The sequence below is a fragment of the Camelus dromedarius genome, chromosome 4, assembly GCF_036321535.1.
Source record: "Camelus dromedarius isolate mCamDro1 chromosome 4, mCamDro1.pat, whole genome shotgun sequence".
Classification (NCBI taxonomy): Eukaryota; Metazoa; Chordata; class Mammalia; order Artiodactyla; family Camelidae; genus Camelus; species Camelus dromedarius.
Window position 1 is genome coordinate 24,089,706 of NC_087439.1, and position 13,195 is coordinate 24,102,900.

Here is a 13,195-nt window from a genome sequence, read left to right on the forward strand (position 1 = left end):
AGATTCCTTTCAGAGATACTCTTACCACAAAAATGTGCTCTGTGGGAATTTGGCAAACTAGCTGATAATAGGATAAATCATTTTTAGTTTACCAGAGAAAGAAAATGCTTCATTATTATGTTGTTATTATTTACTATAGCAAAAAGGAAATATAATTTTAGCTAGCTATGTGCATGTGAGTCCAGATACCATTTGATAAAATGAGTTAGGTGGGGAAACTTCCACTTCTATGTGATGACACATCAAATATGTCCTTATCTCTAAAAACATTAAGGATAAAGGAGTGATACTTTGTTTTTCCAAGTACCTTTCGAGCTAACAGAAAAAAATCTAAATTATGATATATTTATTTTACAGGAGCCAATGAGAAAGAAATAGCCCTAATGAATGGTTTGACAGTTAATTTACATCTTCTACTGGTAAGCTGCCTTTCCCACAAGTGTTTAGTATACACTCATTTATGGAATCTGACATTTTTCTATCTTTAATTCATGAGCATCTGAAGGTTAACTTATTTAAAAAAAGAAGTTGTGAGGTTATTTTCCTTTCTACCAGGAAATGCTGGACCATGATAGAATGGCTTCTTCATAATCATGGGAGAGTTGACTCTTGCAAAGAGCTTTGGAATAATGAATAGCTCTTATCTCAGAATGTAAAGAGTCACAGTGGGTGAGAAGTAAAACTCCTGCAAGCACACAAGATGATGTACAAATGCTAGCAAACAGTGCGCTTTCAGAAAGACAGTTTTTCAATATGCTGGACTTTAGCAAGGTGGGACTATGGATTAGTATGTTTTGTTGATTAATTTGGGGGGATTAGGTTAAAAAATAATTAGAAAATAAAACTAAATTAGATAAGAAGGACCTAGTACCTTAGAAGAGTCACTGTGTTTCAAGTAATTCTTACATCGTAAGTACTTAATAATGTGTATACTTCACAATGTCAAATATATTCTTGATTTTAAGTATGTTGCCTATAGCAATTGTTTGATGCTATGAAATATTTGTATTCCATTTTAAGTGATTTTTTGAAAACATGTCTATGTGACACAGATGCACAATAAAGATATGATACTTATTTTAATAAAATACAGATATGATAAATACGCCTGAAGGAACAAGCTTGTGGAGTATGTTAATTATGATGGTAAACAGCATAGTTTTAAGTTCAGACACCTGTGGGTTTTACCCCCAGCTGAGTTAACTTAATGCCTGTTTGACTTTGGATAAGAGTTTTGGCATTTCTAAATCTTAAAATTCTCCTCTGTAAAAATGAGGACAGCAATACCTGTTTCATAGGTATGCATGAGTACAAAACATGGTAATGTATGAAAACTACTTTAGCACCCTGGCCAGTGGTCAACATCCAATTATCAGTAGCAATCATCTTCATTGTTATCATTGTCAGACAGTATTTCTTCTCTAAGAATTGTGTGGAGAAATAAAAAGGCCCCACTGAACACATGAGCTACTTCTCCTTGGTGCCTCTAGAAATGCCAAATGTTTCATTAGGGCAAAGGTACTCTCAGTTGGATCTAAAAAGAAATTTTATGAAATCATAAAATAGTGACGATATGTGGCAATACTAGAAACCAAGTCGACACTGCAAGATAAATCAACATAAATAAGACATACATAGAACATGATATTTTAGTCTCATAAATAGAGAAATTACCATTACATGCACTGGGAAGCTAATTTTTCAATTAAAATTTAAGTAAAGTTTAAGAATTTGTTTTTATCTGATTCACATTTTCTCCAGAATTTGCTTTCCTACTGATAAATCTTAATGAGCAAATATCTTCTTCCTTTTTAGAATTCATTGGAAACAAGGCTAATTGGAAAATGTAGCCTTGATAGACACCTAGATGTGTAATTAATTAATGCCTGTAAGTGCTGGAGATTATAAAATGAAAAGTGTGGCGTAAAATGAACAAATGTCTAAACTGTGCATTATGCTTTTCTCAATAAATCCATTTTATTGCAGTTATCATTTTTTAAGCCTACATCAGAACGGTATAAAATTCTCCTAGAAGCCAAAGCCTTCCCTTCAGATCATGTAAGGATTCTTCAAATTATATTTATATTTTTTTCTACTCTTCCTAAAGGAGCCTATCATTTGCCTGACTTGAATGTTTATTCACTAGACTTTTCCACGTAACCTTACAGTAAAAAGATCTGTCAAGTGCTTTTGATTTATGCATTTCTTATAGATTGCAGCTTTATTTCTTTTGTTCAAGTAAAACGTGTTAAGGGAGGAAAGAACTGAATAGAAACATTGATTTATTAGTCTTTTTAAAGATATTGAGCAAACCGCTGGTCTAAATCAAGTGTACTTGTAAATGTTTTATTAATTCTTGTTACAGTTTTATTTCAAGAAATTAAATCAATAGAGACCCCAGTACTTTAACCCTTTAGCTACATAGACTAGGAATATAAACATTTATTTATCCATTTGTTTTCACAGCACACTAGCATAATTATTGGTGCTTTATACTTAAAAAAATTTATTAAAGATTAAAAGGATTTCTTGTGGTTCAAGAAGAAATCATGCCACTTTTTCAGCAATCTCAGTTGGTAAGAAATTGGATTGTTCCAGACAGAAACAGGTGAAGTATGTTGCAGTTTTAGTGTTACAGTTCAGTTTCAATGTTGAAGAAATTTGATTTCTGTCTTTGGTACTTAAGTATTCTAGCCCACATCTTGTAATTTTAAGGCACTTAATCCAAATTAATAGCCATTATCTTATTAAAAAGTACCAAAACTCTAGTATCTTGAAAAAATTCAGGGTCCCTAAAATTACTTGTTCCTATTTATGTCTTGGACTCTCAATAAAGGGAACTTTCTGATGTGTTTTCTTTCACTGGCTTACTCTCTCCAGGGTAAGCCATTTCTGTATTCTACCTTGGAGCCTAGCAAGTCTTCACTGCTCACTTTGGTTATTCTGTAAACTCTATTTTGACTTGAACTAGATGATTTAATATCTTATTCTAAAAATCTCTTGTATTCCTAAAGTCTAGATAACCCCTACATTTCCATTCGTTTCTTATATTTTGTGTTTCAAAGAACGTTCAGATTGCTGCATGTAAATTATATTAAGCAATTCTTCTGTGCTGCATTCTGTTTAGTCACTTTTAACCTTGACCTTGGATTTAATATAATAATACGCTTTTATTGGTATTTTATTATTTCTTTTCTGAGTTATTTCAGTGTACTTCTGTGCATTGGGCTTGACTGAATAAATCAACCTTCTTTTCCAGTACGCTATTGAGTCACAGCTTCAACTTCATGGACTTAACATTGAGAAAAGCATGCGGATTATAAAGCCAAGAGAGGTATACGAGAAGAGAACGAAATAAATATTCATCATGCTTCTATTTAGTATTGATTTTTTTCTTCATTTTCTTCAAAAGTTTATCATCTTCATTACTTTAATGGAACTTTCAAGAAAGTATAAAAGACCTATACTCCATTACTATTAGGTCATTTTTCTTAAAATAGATAATTAACTCAAAAGTGTATTTATTTTAAATTTTCAAGGGCTAGTCATATTATAAGCAAGCTATTTTGCTATTACTACAACTAGAGTCTCCCATACTGTTCAATGGGATGGGAGGAGATGGCAAATTGCATATATAGTTTTCAATTTCAAATGCCATTGCCTGTGGGAGCCATTAAAATCATGTTAAAATCAGTGATATTTGTTGAAATTGAATGATGCCTATTTTTATGCCCCCTCTTAATCTAAGTATCAGATGTCTTTCTCTGAGCATGGAGTTGGATATACAGAAAGGGACATGGTGTAGTAGACTTTATTTAGTCTTACAACCTGGCTATTACTTCCCAGAGAAATCCCAGACCTACAAACATACTGGGATATGTATGTAACTTTGGGATAGTTACTTTATCTCTGAGATTCCTTTGTATTTAAACAGATAACAAAGGAAACACCTAATCAGGCTCAACCGTATGTTCAAGATCTAAAATACTGTGCAGTTTACATTAATAATGATGTAAGGCTAAGTTGTACAGGTTTTGGCATATAAAACCTGCAGCTTGTGTAATTTGGTACCAAGAGATCCACATAGAATAAATTTTACATTTCACATATGTATGATGCTCCCAGGCTGTTAAGCCAGTGTTTGACCAGTTATTTCTTTCAACCAGAATTATTTGAGAAATTAAAGATCTTCTCTACTCACTTCTATTTGCCAACATGCAATAAATTAATGGAATAGAAAGTTCTCACAACTCTGGGATGACATCTGTTTCATGTTACATATAAATTGCTTATTTCCTAGAAAACGAATATAGCCACTAATATATCACAGATTTTTAGTTTAAAGGAGACAAGTGTTGTGGAGCCCTATGATTTAATCATAGTTTGGGGGGCATTCTTTACCATTACTAGATTAGAGTAGATCAACATGAGAGAGGACTGTATTCCATCATTGAGGAAAATATTTCTTATTTGCTTAATATGTAATCTTTAAAGAAGTAAAGTATTAGTACTTACAACATTTTCCTTACTCTTTTTTTTTTTTTTTTTTTTAATTATGATGGACAAACTGTGTTAGCTTCCTCTAAGGAAAAAAAAAGTTTGGGGTTATATTACTCGTTTTACTTAGAATTTTTTCTTAGAGTTACTGAAATCCTCCTCTTTATGTATAAAGTATGCATCACTTAATAATTCAAAGATTTCACTGTCAATTCCCTTTTTATAGATTACCATTTTGTAAAAACCCCTAGGCTTCTAGTAGAAATTAGATTATGTATTACATTTGTGATACCTATTATATATGCCTAACATGGGGCACAGTAATTGGCAAATAATAAGAATTAACAAAAATTAAAAATAATTGAAGGAAAATTCATGAGTACCTTAATGAGCTTTCCCACATATTAACGTAGTTAATGATGCTTTGACTTCAAAATCATGTTAAGCACTGGAGAAAATTCATGAAGACTTCATAAATAGATCAGAATTGTTAGTGTATAAATAAATAAGTTGTATTTAGCTGAGTTCTTTTTGCTCAAGTTGTTTGCAAGACCAAATCTAAATTCATTTACAAATTTAATGAAGTAACTGATCATTAGTCTTAGGCGGAAAGTTGTAGGGGAAAAGTAATCTTTAGAATACTGAGTTTTACTGATATTTTCTTCATGTTTTAATCTTGATCTTTAGGTTGGTCTGGAGGAGATTTTACTCCTAAATTAGTAGAAAATATTGGTTGGGTTACACTCAGATGAAAGATGAACATGTGTCTTTTTTTCTTGAAAAAAATAATATGATATTAGATTGATAAGTAAAATACTAGTTTCTAAGAAATTTGTCTTGACAATTAATATTTTATAGACTTTCTGTACTTCCTGGTATCTTATTGGATGGGAATAAGAAGGAAATAATTTATAAGTATGTAAATAGTAAAGATTAATTGAAAAACTGAAGAATAAAATCAAGCAAGTAGGGCTTGGCAAAGACACTTTGTAAACCTCTTCTTACTCTTTTATTGTCATTTCTTAATAACAAAAAGCATGTTCAAATACTTCTCTCTCTTGCCAGATTTTCGAAGATCATTAGTATGAAAAAAATTTACCTTTGACTTTTCTTATGGTGGGAAAGATCTCACAGCGAATTTTAGATGGGAAATATAAAGCAAGAAATTTGTTATTGTGCAAATATGTAATGGTTGTGCCTCACTTGACTTTAGGGGGAAGAAACCTTGAGAATAGAGGATATCCTGGAAGTAATTGAGAAAGAAGGTGACTCAATTGCAGTCATCCTGTTCAGTGGGCTGCAGTTTTATACTGGACAGCTCTTCAATATACCTGCCATCACAAAAGCAGGACAAGCAAAGGTATGCACATCATTTCCTCTTTCCTACCTTGTCCAAAACATCACTCTACTGAGGAGTATTCAGCTGTGCTTCTAGTAAAATATCTTTGTTTGAGTCTGTGTAAAATTATTTAAAGAGTTTCTTTTAAGTAAAAAAAAAAAAAAAAAAAAATATATATATATATATATATATATATATATATATATATAGCTTTAGGCATCTCTATTTAAACCTCTTTTTTTCACTTCTGTGGTCTTACTTCCTTATTAGCATCTGCTCTCCCAATATTTACCTTTTCAATCAGCAGGACAAAAGAACTTCCTTTAGTTGATGTCACTGGTACAGAGCTGCTCAGTCAGTAGGAAGCAAACAGTACTTAGGATAGTAACTACATGCTAGAACTATTAGAAACTCAGCTCTGGTGTTTGTCATACTATAACTCATTCTAAATACAATTCACACTCATTAGCCCTAGGTACCTGAAGAAGGGGATATGCAGAATAAAAGTGTACCTGAAGAAGGGGAGATGCAGAATAAAAGTTTATCAGTAGATTGAATTTTATTCAGTTTACTTAAGAAAACCATTTTGTGCCTAAGAATCTTGAGAAATTATTACACTGCCTATAACAAGAGATTTTCCCTAAATACTATTAAATAACACATAGCGTACTAATTTTTAATAGTAACTATATATATAGGTGCTTGTAAAAAAGTATTTTTAGTATTTGTCTACCTAAAAAAAAAAAAAGAAATCAGACAAACAACATTCAACAGTCACAATTTGTATTTAAAATCTTTAAATAACAGTTCTATTTGATTCAGCAATCAAGTCATGTATTTTAAAAGGTGACAATCGAATTATATTCTGAACATTAATAAGTTATTGGATTAATATATGTGTGAGACCTAGTTAATATATTCAGTTATTGAAGCTAATGAATGGAACTAATGAAAAGAAATTTAGCACCGCTATCAGCAGTCTCTAGGAATTTCCAACCACGAATTCCAACTAGTTTGATGGATAACTGTGAAAGTGGTGTATTACAAAAGATATAAAGATAATGTCTTCTTAATTTAGATATTAAATGTTAAGCACCCAAATAAAGGGAGGCCACCAAAATACCATATTTTAAAATTTTATGCAAGTAATCAGAAGTCCCCTGATAGCCTTAGTATACTTGTATGTCTCATTAACCTTCATAAAAATGAGGCAGAAAGATGGAGAAGAAAGATCATAGGTTTTGTAATCACTCAATCTGTGGTTCAACTCTTGGCTAGGTCATTTAATTTTTATATGATCTGAGGCAAGTTACTTGACTTTTTTGAGTCTCTGTTTTCAAAGTGTTAATTTGGGATAACAGGACCCACTTCGGTGCTGATAATGAAGAGTATAAAATATCTACTGGATTGCACACATTCTGCTATTAAATGGTGGTTGCCTCCCACTTTCTACTGTCCTCAACAAATATAAAGTTATGGAAAGTGGCTCAAGTATACATTTTCTTTCATTTCCCATTAAAAAGCAAAATAAATTTGTTTACTTAGATATTATATGTAATTCTCATTCTTAACTACTTTGGTTGCTAAAACCATTCTCTCAGTATTTTGTAGGTTTTCTGTCTCTTAAAAAATACAGTGCCTACCAGGTAAAACGCTCCTTGAATTTTCAGTCAAAGAAAGGAAGGTAGGAATAAGCAGTTGCAGCTAAATGCAACTGCACAGAAGTGATAGATACTATGGAAGTGAAAAAGTAATCTAGCAGACTTCAATTTATCCATTATCAAAAATTCTAACATTTATACTGTTAGTGGACAATCCCCCTCATTCTCAATGGAGAAATTCAGAAAAATTCTTTAAAATGTTGACTTACATAGCTCTCTCAGGTAGCCTATAAAGATAAAGCTGAAGAGAGGAGCAAAGAGAAAATTAAAGGTGTCAATCAAGAAAGTGTTGGGAAATTCTAGGAGAACAAACGCCATAAATAAGCCTCTGTTACGAATGCCTAAGTGAGATATAAAAGAGGAAAGCGTCCAGAAGTATGGTTGGAACCAAAAATGATGGAATAATAAAAGTCAATAAGAGTAGATTTTGAAGTGGAAACCTCAGAATCACATGAAAGGGAAGTGGGAACAGAAATTTTGAAAAAATATATTAAATACATATATACCAAAAAGGGCACAAATCGTAAGTGGCTTGATGAATTATTTTGAACCCTTATAACCATAACCCGCATCAAGAAACTTCTAGAACATTGATAACATTCAGAATCCTGGTTTATGCCTTCTCCCAAATACTGTCTGTTACCTCCCCTCCAAAGGTACCACTCTCCTGACTTCTAACCATATATATTAGCTTTGTCCATCTTTGGGCTTTATATAAGTGAATTTATATTATTTTGTGTATCACTCACTTGTTCACTACTATGTTTGTGAGATCCATGCATATTGTTTGTAGCAGTAGTTTGTTTTCTTTTCACTTCAGTATATTATAATAATGTGTGAAGTAGATCTCTATTTTTTCCACTCTCATCAGAATAGAAAATTTGAGTTTTATTTCCATTTGAGGGCTTTAACAGCAAATGCTACTCTGAGCATTCTTATAAAATCTCTGGGTGTGCATTTATTCCAATTACTGTTGGGTATATAGTTAGAATTGGAATTGTTAGAACATAAAGTATATGTATGTTAAATCCTAATCAATAATGTCAACTTTCCAAAGGTTTGTATCAGTTCGTCATATACTCCCATGTATGAGACTTTCTGTTGCTCTACATTCTCACTAATAGTCAATTTGATAAGTTTGTAACAGTAACTTACTGTGGCTTTAATTTGCACTTCCCTCACTTTTGGTGAGGTTGAGGGTCTTTCAGATGTGTACTAGCCGACTAAGTATGTTCTTTTTTGAAATGTTTATTCAGGCATGTTGCCCAATTTTCTATTTGGTTATCTGTCTTTTGGTTGTAAGTTGTATAGAAATTGATTTTAAAGGAGAGGGAAAATACAAGATTTCCAGTGATCATCTAAGAAGGAAATTAAATTAATTAATAAAAAGAACAACTGATAGTATGGTTTTGATTCACGTAATGAATTTAAGATGTGGAGGCTTTCCTTAACTGAGGAGAAGGCCTGAGATGGTGGCAAGTGTGGGAGGCTGAAGAAAATTAAACATAAGGTCAGGTTAGAGAGCCATATTCTAAGGGAAGGACAGCATGTGAAGAGAGACATCAATTTGGAGTAACATTTTCGTATTACGTGTTTGAATTCATCTGCTTAACTTTATACTACTGGCCAACTCATCATCTTGGAGCTCTGCCGTACTTCCCTATTTCTATATTTTGCATATTCTATCACTTGTTTCTACTAATCATGTCTTCTTATCTATCCTCACTGAATGTTCCCCATCATCCTTTGAATCACTGTGCCTAGAGATTTTAACCACTGCTATCATTCAGTTCTCACTGCCAAGTTACAGGATACTCCCACACTTGAAAATTGTTATTTATGACCATTTGGACTCTGTGCTCCTTGAGGTCAGTATGCCCTGGATTTTCCCCCCATCACCCAAATGACCCTATTGCTTCCTGCCACCATCCTCCTAGACCTGTGGACTCTGTGACATTTTCCTGTTCTTTACTTTTTCAACCAGTTACTTCTTAACCTACCCTATCAGGGTTGGTCTTTCCTTTAAAATTCCTGAATTAATTATGAAGTTTTCAGCTGCAAGAAGCAAAGTTCCAGACAAAACAAACAAACAAACAAACAAAAAAAAAAACCAAAAATTATAGAGATTTCTTTTTCTCACCACAGAAGACTTGAGGCAGAAGGCTGCTGCGATGCATTTGGCCACTGAGTAAAATCTGAGTGACAACTCCAGGGCTCTCTTAGTTATTTTTCTCAGTCTTCTCACATCAGGGTCACAAAGAGAGTTTTCCCAAATCCAGATATCACAATTCTATTTAGGGCAGAGAGAAGGGAGAAGAGAGAAGTAGCAGTATGGTTTATTTGTCCCTTTCAGCCAAAGTGCAAAGTCTTTCTCAGAAAAACGTAGCAGATTCCTGCCTATGATTCATTGACTTCTAAAGTGGCAGCTTCAAAGAGTATGAGTAAATACTCTACATTTAAATTTACTAAGTAAAATTCATTTTTAGTTTTTATGGCCCTATAGTAGAAAGAGGCTAAGAAGAGGGGTTGGGAAGAGGTTTAGGCTAACTAACCCACAGTACTTGCATTTCCTAATTACACCCCCGTGGGGCAGTATTGTTTCTGATCTGTTTCCATCTTTTCTCATTTATTCCTTCTTATTTCTCCTTTTTTCCCCTTCCTTCCTTTTTTCCTTTTCTTCTTTCATTGTTTTCTTTTTCAGTTCATTTCACAAAGAATTTGAAAAAAATTCATGGAAAATTGATTAGGCAACATAATGAAATATAAAGAGAGAGAAATAAAGAGATAATCTCAGTCATCTGGAGAAATGAACACACTCCCCACAAATCATAGTTTCTCAACTTGGATTATGATAAGAAATAGAAATTTTTTTCAATGAAAACTCTTGATGTGTTAGGTAGACTAAGTCTTGGTAACAAATAAATAGATCCATAAATGGCTTCATTGTGATAGATGTTTATTTCTTGCTTGTGCAGCAGCCAGGGATCAGCTTTCTCCTGTGCAGTGATTCGGGTTACCAGTGATTCACAATTGTATCCTATGGCTTTCATACCCGAGAACCTGTGTCACTGTTCAGCCAAAGGAATGGGATAATGGGATCTGAAAGGACATATTAACATCTTAAAAGCATTAGCTTAACAATGGAAAAACTTACTTCCAGTTACATTCCATTGACTAACATACGGTCATTTCTGGAAAATGAAGTATATTTATGTGCTCAGGAAGAACAGCTATTAGTCTTGCCACCCCTGGAATTCGGGTGTTTTGTGTTGCTGATGGAGCAGGATACCTACTCTGAAATTCAGTGTAGCATTTGCATTAATAACATGTGTAGACAGTGAAGACAGAGCCAGACTTGGTCTTGAATACATGTCTCTCAATTAGTTTCTGACATAGTTTGACTGGCTTAATTCACTTACCAATATAACTTCATTTCTCCACTTAACAAATGGGAAAGGTAGGAGAGCTTGCTCCATAGGTTTGTTCTAGTGAGAATTAAACAAGATACTATTCCTAAAACACTTAGTGCTTAGTGCATTATAAGTACTCAATAAATGTTAGCAATTATTAATATATAAAAAGACATATTGATATATCTGATCCACCAAAAAAGAAATAATGGATTCTTAGACAGAAGGTGAAATATTCAGAATTTTAAACTAAAGAATTTCTTTGGACACTTCTACTCTACAATATAAAAGAAAACAATAATCTAAGCATCATGGTTATGACCCAAGAGACTAGACTAAAATTTTAAAAGAGTAGATAATTGACTAATAAAATTTTTAATGATTTTATCACTAAAAAACCTCAGTGCCAACTGCTTATATTCCACCTCCTCTCTCCAATGCCACATAAAATGGTCTATAGCACACTGGAACTCATGGTGCCTGGTGGACAATGGTGCCAAATAAATAGTTGCTGAATGAATGAGTGATTGATTTCCTTATTTATCACATTTTTTGAATGATTTTACTGTACCTATATGGATGCTGGTTTTTAAATTTTTTTTTTTGATCTACTGAAAATTGAAACATAAGTGACAGCTAAAAAAGAAGACTAAATTTTGCAAATCCGCACTTTGTTTTATTAGCTTTTACCTTGTCATGTGGCACTCTCTACTGGGTATGAGTACAGAAATCTCTCAGACCCAGCCATAAGTTGCCAAAATTTTTAATAAATAATAATAAAAAATACAATCTGAACAGTTTAAATAAAAATAAATTAATTCCATGTCCATAATAATATAAGACAAAAACAGAAATAGAAAGGCAGCAGTAGAAAAACAAAGACATATTTTAGTATCAACATCATTTGGTAAAAATCCAAGGTATCTGAAAACTCATATGTCACCTCACAGAACCATTCACTCATCTTCAGGGAAGGCTTCTTGCTAAAAATAATTTTGAGATACTCGTAAGAGATAAATGATTGATCAAGCCTCAAAATTCTAGAGAAAGCTTGACTGAGATACTTCTAGTCCTGAAGATTGAGAGTCAGCTCTCATGGACCACTACAACAGAGTAGTCATATCAATATCAGGATCAATAATACTTACATTTGAGCAATGAATCAGATAGGGAAAATTAGTACCAAATATTTTTGTACATAACTATACTATAAATTGGCATGTTGTATGAAATTTTTATGCACAAAAATTAACCTTTTCCAAAAAGGCTTACTATTAGAATATGCAATATAAAGTAATCTTCACTAGAAATTGTAGTGAATAGAGCCATTCTTCTATCAAAGTCACTGCCAGTTCACCCAATAGGATCATTTCATTAGCACATAAGAAGAATCTTATCTATATTCTTGAGTAGAGTGACATGCATTTTAATCTTGTATTCATTCTTTCTGTCAGTAAATATTTGATTAGTAAATTTTAATAATGGAGTTCCAAATATGAACATCTAATTTAGTCTGGAGTGTCAGATGACCTTCTCAGAGAAGATGAGACCTGAGCCAATTCTAGAATTATGAGTAGGCGTTAGCTAGGTAAAATCCCCTCCAGGGGGCTGGCAGTATTGTGGGCCATTCTAGACACTTTAAAAAATGACAGAATTGTAAGGAAGCAAATATTTCAGTTATAACTTGATTACAGAAAAGATAGTTAGAAAACATGTGACAAGCAATGAGTCTAGAAGGCAGACAGGCTAGGTTAAGAAGGGCCCACTAAGCTATATTATACATTCGAGCTTCTCTTTAAAGACTCACAGGGAGCCATTGAAAGCTTTTAGACAGTGAAAGAATTGGGTTTTATTTTAATTTTAAAAAGAAATTCCCTGCCTACAAGAATGGGTAGGAATAAGATAAGAGTGGGCAAAAATAGTCAATTGTAGTCTCTATGCAAGAATTTAAAAACTCTATCATAATACAGTTCAAAAGATAGGCATAGCAGAGAACAGATCTGTTTTAAGCTACATGAAATATTTTTCTGATCTCTTAAGTCATCATTCTTATTTAACCTTATTCTCTTAGTGATATTAAAGACAGATTTTATATGAGCATCAGAAATAAAGGATCTATACTGAGCTCTCGTCATTTCACCCAGATTTGGTTTGATCCACAGAATCCAAGGATAAATATGTGTGTGTGTGTGTGTGTGTGTGTGTGTGTGCATGTGTGGGGATGTGGTGCATGTGTGGGTGTGTGTGGAGAGAGAGAGAGAGAGAGAGAGAGAGACAGACAGACAGAG

At 33.0% G+C, this 13,195-nt stretch overlaps 1 protein-coding gene across 2 annotated transcripts in view; it reads left to right on the forward strand.

Annotated features, from left to right (window-relative positions):
• KYNU (kynureninase) overlaps positions 1-13,195 on the forward strand; it is a 90,567-nt gene that overhangs the window by 30,869 nt on the left and 46,503 nt on the right. For both annotated transcript variants that reach the window (XM_031451351.2, XM_031451352.2), the window contains 4 exons: positions 358-419; positions 1,987-2,058; positions 3,260-3,334; positions 5,711-5,857. In XM_031451351.2, the coding sequence (XP_031307211.1) occupies positions 358-419; positions 1,987-2,058; positions 3,260-3,334; positions 5,711-5,857 (356 nt within the window). The remainder of the gene's footprint in view (positions 1-357; positions 420-1,986; positions 2,059-3,259; positions 3,335-5,710; positions 5,858-13,195) is intronic.